The following is a 13,052-nucleotide window of genomic DNA, read 5'->3' as shown; positions in this document are numbered from 1 at the left end:
CAGACTGTAATTATGCACAATAGCTTTAAAGGCAAGTGTCAGTAAAAATTGACTTATGGGACACATGCTCTGCACACTCACACGGCAGGGTCACTCAGAGCAGATCTGATTGTTAGGACACATAAAGCCAGATGAGAAGCCATTATTGCATTCTAAATTGCTGCTGTCACATAAAAAGCTTTTACTTCTTCTAAGATTTTTTTGAAGCAGCATATAATTAGGAATTCATGACCTCTGACCACTTAGCCAGACAGCTATTACAGCCGTAGACTATAATTTTCACATATTTAGACTGTCAACAGGTTTGACGAAAGGCGATGTGACATTTTTGTTAAGCAGCGCCAACAATGGAACCATCGATCGACGCGCAACATCTTTACGTTGAGCTTCTAAAATACAATAAGGATACTGCAGCGATGATACAATACAAACATTGTCATGTCAATCATTATTTTCTTTGATGTATGACAACACAGACAGTTTTATTATGTGATGAGAACAAATCCATACAAGCAATGACTGATGCAACATTTAACCGACATTTTCCTCTTTGTAAATGTAATAAATATATACATTATGCAGTTCAACCTGCACCAGTACAACATGAGTCAAATAAAGACACATTTTTTTTAAAGCTGCACTGGATGACACGGCAACAATCTGATATTTTTGTCACCTGTGGTATTCCAATCAAGCCACAGATATACGTATTGATTTGAAAATGAACCCTGGAGCAACAATCAGTGACTGGATGGTACATGCAAGGCTCATGGTCACCTAAATGTTAGAAGCAGTACAGCCGTAGCGCCCCCGTGTGCTTGCGTAGAGACATACATGTTCAATACTGTACATTATTACATATGATGCGTGCCGCATGAGAAGCTGATATTTACATCCAAATCCTTGCTTATTCTGACTCTGATCACTTAGATCAGAGGTGTCTTTATTTAAACTTTTTTTCCATTGAGGGCTGCATATTGAAAAATGTTAAGGAGGGATTGGCCACTTTGATATTTCAGATTTTGTAAACAAATCTATGTTGGTCTGCCCGCTGCCTATATTATCACTTTACTCTCGTAAAACATTCTTTCCCATAAGATGACCTCTTTTTCTTGCAATATTCTGATTTTATTCTCTTAAGAATTCTATTTTATTCTTGTCATATTACTGAAATGTTTGCTATTTTCTTGTTTTTACATTGTTTTGACAATGTACCATGGGTTGCAAATGGCCACCTTTGGACACCCCTGACTTAGATCTATTATTATGACCATACAGTTTTTAACTAGGTATTCATTACATTACACGAAGATACCCTTTTTGGTACAAAGTGTGCAAAACAAGTTATTTTGTCCCTATTTGACCAATAACAGCTATATTAGACCTGGCTTGACAGCAAACATGATGCTTATTTATGATAATACACAAGTATGGAAAACACAAACATAATATTGGGAAAATATGCAAAACACAAAGTGTCGACAATCAATGTTTTGTACTACTTAGGGTCAGGAAAGTCTATATGGAATTTTATAACCTGGGCAACAAAATGTTCCATTCCATTAATTGAAAACAATTAGGCCTGTGTGTATTTTTCAACTATTTCTATAGAAACACATAACTGTCAAATTGTCTGTATATCATCCCCGGTATAATTTAAGTAAAAAGCATAGCACTCATTAAGATGGCAGATGGAACATCATGCAAACTGTCTTTTAGCTGCCACCATGATTCACTATTTAAAAAATCATCCAGCTCATCCATATTCATCAATGTTCATCAAGTGCTCTGCATTGACTATGGTTGAACATGGAGGAGTGATGTTGTAATAATGGATCCCATTAGAGAGCTGGAGGAGTGGAAGGAGTGAAAAAGTGGACCTTTTTCATGTATAGTTCATTAAATAAGGCTTTAAGAACCAATGCTGCCAGCCTGAAGACAATAGTTTACAGTTGTTGAGACCAGCAGTCAATTGAGATGCTCCTCCCCCTCCAAACCTGCTTGCTTGATGCTAATGTTCTCCTTTGATTTGGGATCAACATTTGCAATAAAAGCAACCAAGTTGCTGGTTCCCATTTTTAAGAAAGGGGACAGAAGGGTGCGTCAACTAAAATTGGATCACACTTCTCAGGATCCTGGTAAGGTCTATTCAGGGGATCTGGAGAGGAGGGTCCCCGGATAGTTCAATGTGTGCATGGAGTTTTCCCAACCAGTCTCCATGTGTTTTGTGGACTCGGCGAAGCTCTTAACTGGTCTAGGATCACCTCTTATCTATTTATACATTTTTACCGGGGAATTATGTGTTTTCTACTGAGACAACAGCCTACTACTGGAGGAAAAAATATATAACACATTTTTTTGGACCAAAAATCTATAAATTTGTAGAGTTCCAAATGTTGAATCACAAATATGTGGGGATTTACTGATAGTATACCGATGATTGGAGGAGTAAAACCGCTGTAGATAATTAAGAAAAGAAAAAATAAATACTTTAAAAAAGTCCTTGCAACTTCAGTTCAGTCCAGTGGAACTTCAGAAACGCTTGGTAACATAGATGCTGTGGCTCGTTTGGATTCCCTCATCTTATCCAGCCCAAAGAGGAGGTCGAGCTGGGTGACTGGACGCAACTGCTCCTCATCCACTGGTCTGCAGAAGAGAACATGAAACAAAGTTCACGCGAGCAGAGTTCATTAATATAGTCAGTTGATTAGGATTCTCATTATTATATTACGCATGTGTATTGAATGGTGGCCAGAAATATTTCAGTATTGAACAAAGCAAAATTAGTTCTCAATCAGAAATCACTCCACACTCTTTATTGCTCTCTGGTTCACTATATTGACACTTACTATGGTAACCATTATGTCATTGGATGGTCATATCACCTTGTACTTTGATACGAGGTGCATTATTTAAAAAAAAACAAAAAACAAAAAAACTGTATTATGGAAAGCAGGAAGTGAACAAATGTAACAGTTACTGATTGTAAAAGTACCAGATGGAGGGGTAGGATTTAATAAGCTTTGCTTCTTCCTACTCCTTTTGGACATGTGGAACTGTGAACTGATTATGGGATGCATTCAATTGTAATCTGATGCATGTTCAAATGAAATAAAACCATTACCATTACAATGGAGTGTCTGCTGAGTGGTTATAAGTTGTTATACATTAGTTATCCTGATATGAAAGCAACAAGAATCACACTTTTCGGTGTATTCAAATATCTCATCCTCTCACTGCACACAGTGAGCACTTAAATTAGCACTGACCTTTATCATCTGAATTTGTATACTTTTTCAATTCATGATTCATAATATCACAATCACTTTGAGTGCTTTGTGATCTAAATACCGCAACATGAATAATTTGTAAATTGTAGCATTAAAAATGTACAGTTGGCATGAGAGCCTACCCTCAAGCTGCAGTTTGAGGTTGTTGCTACTGTTATTCCGCAAATAGAAGCTCATCAGAAATGTGAGTGAGTGTCTTACTTTTCTTCCTCCTGGACTTCTCCTAACTGCTGAGCAATCTGCCTCATCTGCTCCTTGCGCACGTAGTCTCGAACTCTGTACATGGCGGCATCGCGGCAAAGTTCCCGGAGGTCGCTGCCAGAGTAGCCTTCCGTCTTCTCGGCTATCTCCTTCAGATTAATGGTGTTGCTCAGCTGCTCGGGAGAAAGTAGGATGGTAAAATGAGAGAATCACAGCCAGGGCAGTAGTGTTAAATCCTCTGCACTGCACATATCTTACATTTTCTCCAGCTAAAATCAGCCTCATGATGTCCTGTCTTTGTCGTGCGTTCTGCAGAAAAAGACAACGACTCTTGCTAAGACAAAAATAAAGCGCATTAACAAGGACACAAGTGCCGTGACTCCACATTTGTGCAGTGACATCTCCACCATGACATTGAATGCAAAACCTGTTCTTGAGAAGTTGAAAAGGATTTTACTGATTTCATTTATGTCCTTGCATAATCGCAATGTATCATTCTTTAAACAGCTAAAAAGAAACAGCTAAGAATGCATGAAATGGGATGCAACTATTCCGCCTGCCTCCAAAACGCTCCATTGACATAACGTTACCTGCGTATTAACCAAACTACAGCGACAATCTGAAAGACCTACTTTACTGACTGACTGCATCTCACTACACCACACTGGATAGTGACTACTTTTACTACACACTCGCTCATACCGCGTCAGCGCCATGGTCACGGTCAGGCCACTACCCAAAAGGAACGTTATATATTAGAGCTGCGGCCACAGCTGCTGTGTTTTTGTGTTTGGAGAAGTTAACGCTAGCTGTAGTGTTCGTTTCTATGTTGCTATATGAAATGAATACGCCCAGAAAGGAAGTTCCGGAAGGAGAGCAAAATACTGTAAGTATTACATGTTATCATGAACGTACCCGTTACTAAATGGTCACAGCATGTTAATAACCGTAAAACCATAGAACATTTTTGGGGGTGTTTTCTAGGCAGACTATGTATGTCCCATTACGTGCATTGATGAGCTGCCTCCTTTTATCGGTTTTTAATGGTAATGGTAATGGTTTTATTTCATTTGAACATGCATCAGATTACAATTGAATGCATCACATAATCAGTTCACAGTTCCACATGTCCAAAAGGAGTAAGAAGAAGCAAAGCTTATTAAATCCTACCCCTCCATCTGGTACTTTTACAATCAGTAACTGTTACATTTGTTCACTTCCTGCTTTCATAATATATATATATATATAAGTTTTTTTTTTTTTTGTCCCGTACAGAAGTACAAAGTGATATGACCATACAATGGCATAATGTGTACCATAGTAAGTGTCAATATAGTGATATATATAGCACATCATGACTGGTTCAAGACTCTTCATCCTTGTATTTAGCAAACATCATTTATATCTTTAGAACGCACAAAGGAGACAAAGACATATGTGTTCATGTCTCACACAAGGATTGTAATGATGGGCGATATTTAAAAAAAAAACTAGCAGTTTTCCTCATAGTTATAATTAATAAATATAGGACGCTGAGATTTCCCACTTTGTTTAGCGGTCATTGAACGCACCACAGATATGTGACACGTAAAAGATGAAACTTATACTGTATACATCTTAGCTGAATAAATCCACCTTGTCTTGCCTGCTAGCGCCAGCCTGGCAACCAGGCTCAAGGCTGGATTCAAAGATAGCTTATGTTGTACTTACGTAATATCCTTATGTAGAATCATGCTTTGTTCTATGAATAAAAATGTCGAAAAAGTGAGCCAATCCAGGATCCCTCAAACTTGGGATCGTATTCTGATTAGACACAGCAAATGAACTAAGGAACAGAAGAAGTGTTCTTACAGGAAGACCAACATGAAAAGTGGTGGGCATTCTGCGCAGGATAGCAGGATCCACATCTTGTGGTCGATTTGTTGCCCCCATGATCATGACCTAAAGTGAGAACAATAACATGTCATTAAAGTCTGGAAGCAACAAGTAAAATGTGGCACCACTGCAAAAGGTACCAGTATCTGTGGTCCATTTTCATTTTGTAAAATTAGCTTGTAGAAGAAAAAAGAAGGTTGGAGACCACTGCTCTAAACACACCCAACAGAGTCAGATCTTTCGATTTATACCTGAGTGGCTGAGGATGTTTCCAGCCCATCCCACAGGCTCATGAACTGGGCCTTCATCATGGCAGTGGCCTCGTGATCAAGGCTGGAGCGGTTCCTGAGAAATGACTCTAACAAAGACAAATATAGAGAAGATTCATGTGTACTCGAAGATCAAAGTGGGATCAAAAATAGTTTTAACAGCATTAGACAAAACCAGGATGTGTGTACTGATTCAACACAGCAGACTTGAAGACTAAACCACAATTTAAGGAATATTTTTGTGTGAAATGCATGGCTTTGTTACTCATGTACTGATGTGTCTGCTTGATGACTAAAATGTTAATCCATTCTGATGAAGTTTCAGAGTGTGAGGATGAAAACCATTCATCATTTTACAAACAGTAATTTGAACTATGTTGTAACCATATCAGTTGTGTTGTCAGCCAGCCCTAGGTGTAACACGAGCATATGCGGACAGTGATGCTTGTTTAGAAGCCTAAACCAATTATTTGTGACACTTCTGGGAAATGTTGCTGTCAAATGTCATTGTGTAAGTAATTTGATCACATGTTTATGATGAGCATGTGGAATTTGTTCATGCAGTTGACTCAATTTTACTGTTTGATATGAGTTCTGTGCACGGCGGACGAGTGGTTAGCACGCAGACCTCACAGCTAGGAGACCAGGGTTCAATTCCACCCTCGGCCATCTCTGTGTGGAGTTTGCATGTTCTCCCTGTGCATGCGTGGATTTTCTCGGGGGACTTCGGTTTCCTTCCAAAAACATGCTAGGTTAATTGGCGACTCCAAATTGTCCATAGGTATGAATGTGAATGAGTGTGAATGGTTGTTTGTCTGTATGTGCCCTGTGATTGGCTGGCCACCAGTCCAGGGTGTATCCCGCCTCTCGCCCTCATGAGGAAATGAATGAATGAATGAATGAATATGAGCTCTGCAAATGACGGAGTGCCAAAAACTACTGTGCTCACTACATTGCCGTTCGAAGCTCGCACCCTCACTCAAAAAAAATAATTGATCACTGTGTTATGTTTGAATTTGGACTAGTATTATGTTTTATTATCATTAAAAATAATTGTCCATAGGTATGAATGTGAGTGTGAATAGTTGTTTGTCTATATGTGCCCTGTGATTGGCTGGCGACTAGTCCAGGGTGTACCCCACCTCTCGCCCAAAGACAGCTGGGGTAGGCTCCAGCATGCACTCCACCCTCGTGGATAAGCGGTATAGAAAATGGATGGATGGATATTTAAGCAAATTGTACTTATTCTTGGTGTAAATTATCATACAACTTCATGTCAAATAATCCAAACTATCCGTTTAAGCCAAATTGGCTAACTACACACATTTCTACTAAATCTTCAACAATGCCTGTGCTTGTGATAAAGGAAGATGTAGTCACACATGCAATTCCAACTGCATATGTAATATATTTTTATATGTTTTATGTTTATCGCCAATTCAACCTGTTAAACAAACCTGTAAATACAAATGTTCCTACTCCTCACAATGACAACATTTCATTCATCTTATCTATCCACTGCGACGAGCAGTCATCAACTCGGCTTGTTCATGTTTATCATTTATACCGGTATAAGCCATTTTCTTATCATGGGAAGAATCTATACCGGTATACAGGTACATAAAAAATATCGCCTAACCTTAATATATGTATTTATTAAACATTTTTTAAATAATCTAGTCATTGATTCACTCACCAATTTCATCAATGAAAATTATACAAGGCTGGAGTTTGACCGCTAATGAGAAGACGGCAGCCGTCAGCTTTTGGGATTCGCCGTACCACATGTCGGTGAGCGTGGATGCCTGCAGGTTGATAAACTTGCAGCCAGAAGCTTTGGCCGTTGCCTTAGCAATCATGGTCTTCCCACATCCCGGTGGACCAAACAACAAAACACCTGCAGGGACAAAATATGAACAGGTCATAATTTACACTTTGTAAAGGGGGCCTATCATGCTTGTATTGAGTTGTGGACTCCTGTAGAGCAGCTACACACAATAACCTACATAGAAAACGCTTTAGATTCTGGAATACACCTATTCCAGCTATATTTCGTTTGATTTGTGCCTTCTGCCAAAATGGTCTCTAAAACGGGACAATATTTTTTTTACTAAAAAAAACTGCAAAACAATGCAGGCATATTTTGAAATATTTTATAACTATGAATGCATGACAATGCATGACAATTTGCATAATAATAAACAAAACCCAATAATTTAATTGTAGTTCAGTTTAACAACATATTACTGATGTACCTTTAGGTGGCTGAAACAGTTTGGATCCAGCCAAAAGGTGTCTTTTCTGAAAGGGCAGAATGACTGTGTCTTGTAGCTCATTGATTATCTCATCTAGTCCTGCTATATCTCTCCAGGACACCTGCAAGGGGGAAGGCAACATGCAGTTAAGATGTGAGCATTTGTCTTTGCAAAGCAATTAAGGGGTATTATAAAACTGTCACTGTCACTTTATGAATTTGCTCCAAGAGGGACCAAATTATTACAAACGCCACACTGCAATGCAGTAGTGCAAACAAAAGTCATACTGATATATACATATATGTTAAATCAATCATTACAGTAGCTTACAGTGTCAACCAGTTGTTTGCTATTGCAAAGATTCTGATTAGATGGTGTGGGTGTACCAACCATTGCGGCCTCTGAGTTGTTTTTTTTTTTTATAACACTTGATAGTTACCTTCATTGTTTGTGGATCAACGAGGTGGGTTGCAATGTTCATCTCATATTCAGTAAGTTTGACCCCCTCAACACCAATCCTCTTCATAAGCTTCTCCGCCTGGGGGCATAATGGCTGATTAATAGTAGGCCAAAACGTCAGATTCCACCATAAAGAAATTAATCAGAACCTACAATATTCATTCATTCATTCATTTTCTACCGCTTTTCCTCACGAGGGTCGCAGGGGTGCTGAAGCCTATCCCAGCTGTCTTCGGGCGAGAGGCAGGGTACACCCTGGGCTGGTGGCCAGCCAATCACAGGGCACATATAGACAAACAACCATTCACACTCACATTCATACCTATGGACAATTTGGAGTCACCAATTAACCTAGCATGTTTTTGGAATGTGGGAGGAAACCGGAGTACCCGGAGAAAACCCACGCATGCACGGGAAGAACATGCAAACTCCACACAGAGATGGCCGAAGGGTGGAATTGAACCCCGGTCTCCTAGCTGTGAGGTCTGCGTGCTAAACACTCAACCACTGTGCAGCCCGAACCTACAATATTTCACGCCAATTCATTTAAATTCAACTCCCAACTGCGAAAAACTCCCACATTTTGGCCAAGCATCTTCATATGAATCGCACTCGTCAAATGCGCTGCAAAAAAATATTTTAATACAATTAACGATTCAAGAAAATATGGCTTTCAGCTAGTTTATACATCAAAAATCTTGCAACTTTACATGCAAATCAAGCCAAAAACTATTTCAGCCACCCATTCTCATCCGGGTCGCAGTCTCACTGGGTTTGAGGAGCTTATTTATTGTAGAGAAGAGAGTCTTGTGGCATCTTTGTATTGATGAATGTAGTCAGCATTGGCTTGGTGGTGAATAGTCAAACCAGTTTTCTTGCAGAGACTTTCTAGTTGCCGTTTACGGGATTTCATTTCTTTTTGTGGAGTTCAGTTGACAAATGCAATACTTTTCTATCATTCTGTCAAAGCGAGATTGACACTATCTACTCCAACATGGCCTCCTCTTTAATCACTAATCTGCTCCCCTACACCACTCAGCCCCTGTCACAGTTCACTCCACTGTCCCATGAGCAACTTCCGACCGATCTCAAATCTCCTATTACTGTCTAAAATTCAGGAACGTGCTGTGGCCATCCATCTTAACATCCACCAATGACAATGATATGTTTGAACCCTTCTAATCTCATTACAGCACAGAAACAGCACTCCTTAAAGTCACCAATGACCTCCTACTTTCTTCAGACTCTGGCTACCTCAGCATTCTCCTCCGTAGCTACCTCACAGCTGCATTTGACACCACAAGCCATTCCATTCTCTTCTCCTGTTTGAGCATTACTGGCCCCGCCCTCTCCTGGTTAACATCATACCTCACAAACAGACAACAATTTATAAGTACTAAAAATTGCACCTCTTCCACTGCTCCACTATCACAAGGTGCCCCCCAGGCTTCAGTGCTTGGCCCACTACTTTTCATTCTTTAAATGCTCCCCCTTGGTAACATCATCTGCCGGCATGGTCTCCACTTTCACTGCTACGCTGTCATCCATGACATCCATCACAGTACATCACCACTATAACTCACTCCACCATGACAAACTGCTTCACTGAAATTAAATCTAGGATGCACTCAAACTTCCTTCAAATTTCATCATCGGTCCCAAATCTGCCACAAAAAAGTATCTGAATTTGACTTCTACCTTCGATAACTACACTCACTCTCTACTTACATCCACAACCTTGGCGTTTTTCTCGACAATAACCTCTGAACACCACGTCAACCACATTACGAAACTTGCTTTCTTTGACCTCAAAAGCGTTGCCTGCCTACGACCATCACTTCCCTTCTCCTCTGCTGAAACTCTTATCCGTGCATCCATCACCTTCACACTTGATTACTGTAACAGCGTCCTCTATAGCTCATCATCCAAAGTTCTCAATAAACTTCAATAGACACAGAATTCTGCGGGCACAAACTGGAACTCCTTTTAAGTATTTGCAAACAGAACATTTTCACAGGAACCACGAAATCCCCCAAAATACAGCCAAATATGTGCAGATTCTGGAAAAACTATAAAGTTGTGTGTGTGCTGGTTAAAAACAAGCATAATAGGTCCCCTTAGATACCCTTTCTCATGATTGGCTTCACTTGTGTATGCAGGTCAGGGGTCAAAAGGGTTGCCAAATTTATGCACCTCCCTGCTTTTGTTTAAAAAAATATTGCACACTTTCTGTAAATCCTATAAACTTCATTTAACCTCTTATACATCAATATGTTTGATTGCTATATGATATATTTAAACTGAAATTGCTGATCCAAACAACCAGTGATTTATCCTGGGGTGCCCAAACTTTTTCATACCACTGTAAATCATGCCTTGCACGTTTACTGTTGAAGATTGTGGCAATAAGCTGAATAGTTGAAGATTCCACAAGCTACCAACAAAACAACAGGACAGACTGAAGGATACCACCTCTCAATTCAGACCCAACAACATCTCTACAAAGACTTAGCAAGATGCTAGTTTATTCCGAATGTTTCTTTTTATTAACCTGAGGATTATTTTGATCAACAGGGAGCACACATCCTGTGATGAAAGATACTAACGAAAGGGGACATTGTAACTGTTTTGTGTGTGTGTTATTGTTTTACTATAGCCTGATCTGCCTAGAACACAGCAACGTGATTCTCTGCCTGGGTGGACGGAATGTTTTTTTTTTAGAGGGCTTCGTAGTCGAAATAGGTGTGTTCCAATGACGTGCCTTGTTAGGCGTTATAATGCACTGAAAAATTAAATGTGTTCATGTGTCACATAATGATTGTAAATGCAAAATTATTAAAAATCATTCATTCATTCATTAAAAATCAAATCAATTCATTAAGGTTGAAACACACCCTTTTCTTGGCTTGGTTTTTCTGTTTGGAGGTAGGGTCCATTGCTTCCACGACCCATTTGATGCTGTAGTAGGTGGCCGCTCCAAAGATGGTCAACCTCACTAGCATGCCCACCACCTCATTCCTGGTCAATGGCCTCAACAAAGCCTCCCGGGGAAGATCTTTCAGCATCTCAGCTACCTGATGTCAGTCCATCGGCTTACTGAATTGGTGTGGTAGAAGTCAGGTGAACACAACAGATGCAGATAGGTAGTTCTATAATAGCATCATACATGTAATACATGCCTGTTGTATGAACAAGTGTACATGTTCAATTTATTTGTTGCCACATTTCCAAAAGCTCCTCCAAAATTAACTTAAAAGTTAAATGATTTCAAATATTATGAACCCATAAAATAAAATGATCGAATTCTTATACAACACGTCCAATCAGTAGTGCGCACTGTCAATGGTTTAAATACAGTAAATCACAGTAGTTTTATAAATTGACGATAACAATCCATCTGTAAAAAAAATCAAAGCACTGCTTCCCATAATTACAGCTAACTTAGGAACAGCATAAACTGATTTTGTTCATTAATTTTTTTACAGTTAAATTCCACCGGCAACAACGCACCATAGCACCTTATAGGAAGCGACGGCTATGAACCTGCGTCTCTTCAGTTCAATGTGTGCTGCTGGTCAACGCAGTCAGTGATAAACGAACATAATTCAATATTTTTTTTTACCATGCAAAACTGTACTTAGACGTTAAAGGTGACAAGCTTACCGAAGACGATTTTAGAGGATGTAAATATACACGAACCTGGGGTACGTCGCGTATACTACGTCGGGTAGAAACATAAACTTCCTGTATTTCCGGAACAGGGTACAATGTTTGTCATTACAAAAAGTCCCCACTAGAGAGCAGTCTTTGCACATTGCTACAAACATCAGAACCATGGACAGCGTCCACAAGACTGCAGCAGGTTGAGATAAAAATGAACTGTAAATAATGTTAGACAATAACATAATAACGAGGAATATTTTTTTATTATTGCACATAATCTAGATATTTGGATATTGATTAGGTTATGATATCTATACTTGTCACATATACTGTATGTCACACTGACTTTATTCACCGTGAAGGTTAAAAGCATTGGATTGGGTTGGGTTGGATGGAGGACAAATAATATATAACATAAATATTTGGGGGAAAGTAGTGCAAACAGTTTTACAAATCTTAAAACCGCATATGTGTTTGGCTTTTACTCATTTCCATTACGGTTTGATAACGGATTATCCCGTCTTCTGAGGGGGCTCAAAGATAAGACCTTAACAAATGGGATTCCCTCGACTGCTATTTATCACACAGGGGTCAATGGGATTGTTAATTGTCACAGATTGTGCAATAAATGTGGAAATGCGGTTATAGCCTGTATCCAGATGGATCTTTGGTCAGGGATTTGGACTTGGACAATAGAATAAAGGGGCTGAGACAAAATGCAGTTTAAAACCCTAAAATGTATTTGTGATATTTTACTCAGGGAATACAGATTAATGTTGAAGCAGAAACATTTTTTATTTTTGCACATTGGCTTTGTTTTCTACATGCTTCCACTGCTTTCCTCTCCTGACTGACCGGTTATTCTCCTCTAAGAGCATAATTAGGTTTTTGAACAATGGAACAAAAACATTATTTTTATGTCTTTGCTATTGTTTATTGTTTTCATTTTATCCTTTTGGAAGGTAAGAGGGCTCAAAGTCCCTTGTGTAGTCCAATTAGGATGTGAAAGTCTAAGCTTGAAGCATTATACAATTGAAAGT

At 39.2% G+C, this 13,052-nt stretch overlaps 1 protein-coding gene across 2 annotated transcripts; it reads right to left on the bottom strand.

Annotated features, from left to right (window-relative positions):
- Positions 1-447: 447 nt before the first annotated feature.
- Positions 448-12,084, bottom strand: atad1a (ATPase family AAA domain containing 1a). 2 transcript variants are annotated; one of them, XM_058071750.1, is made up of 10 exons: positions 12,013-12,084; positions 11,244-11,445; positions 8,330-8,428; positions 7,891-8,011; positions 7,332-7,532; positions 5,618-5,724; positions 5,343-5,432; positions 3,750-3,800; positions 3,492-3,664; positions 448-2,646 (listed from the first exon to the last, which is right to left on the bottom strand). In XM_058071750.1, exons 2-10 carry the CDS (start codon positions 11,412-11,414, stop codon positions 2,517-2,519), a joined length of 1,143 nt encoding a protein of 380 aa, XP_057927733.1. In that variant the 5' UTR covers positions 11,415-11,445; positions 12,013-12,084; the 3' UTR covers positions 448-2,516. The 2 variants fall into 2 exon arrangements, with proteins under 2 accessions (XP_057927733.1, XP_057927734.1); XM_058071751.1 differs by having other exon boundaries at positions 12,049-12,084.
- Between the last annotated feature and the right edge of the window lie 968 nt (positions 12,085-13,052).

The sequence above is a fragment of the Doryrhamphus excisus genome, chromosome 4 (genome assembly GCF_030265055.1).
Source record: "Doryrhamphus excisus isolate RoL2022-K1 chromosome 4, RoL_Dexc_1.0, whole genome shotgun sequence".
Classification (NCBI taxonomy): Eukaryota; Metazoa; Chordata; class Actinopteri; order Syngnathiformes; family Syngnathidae; genus Doryrhamphus; species Doryrhamphus excisus.
This window is presented reverse-complemented; position numbering and strand designations above follow the sequence as displayed.

Excerpts from the sequence above, each read along its gene's own strand:
- atad1a (XM_058071750.1), bottom strand. The coding sequence starts at position 11,414 with ATGCTGAAAGATCTTCCCCGGGAGGCTTTGTTGAGGCCATTGACCAGG. Across the intron at positions 8,012-8,329 it reads TTGATCCACAAACAATGAAG|GTGTCCTGGAGAGATATAGC; the intron begins GTAACTATCAAG and ends TCCCCCTTGCAG. Across the intron at positions 3,801-5,342 it reads CTTTTCATGTTGGTCTTCCT|AACGCACGACAAAGACAGGA; the intron begins GTAAGAACACTT and ends CTTTTTCTGCAG.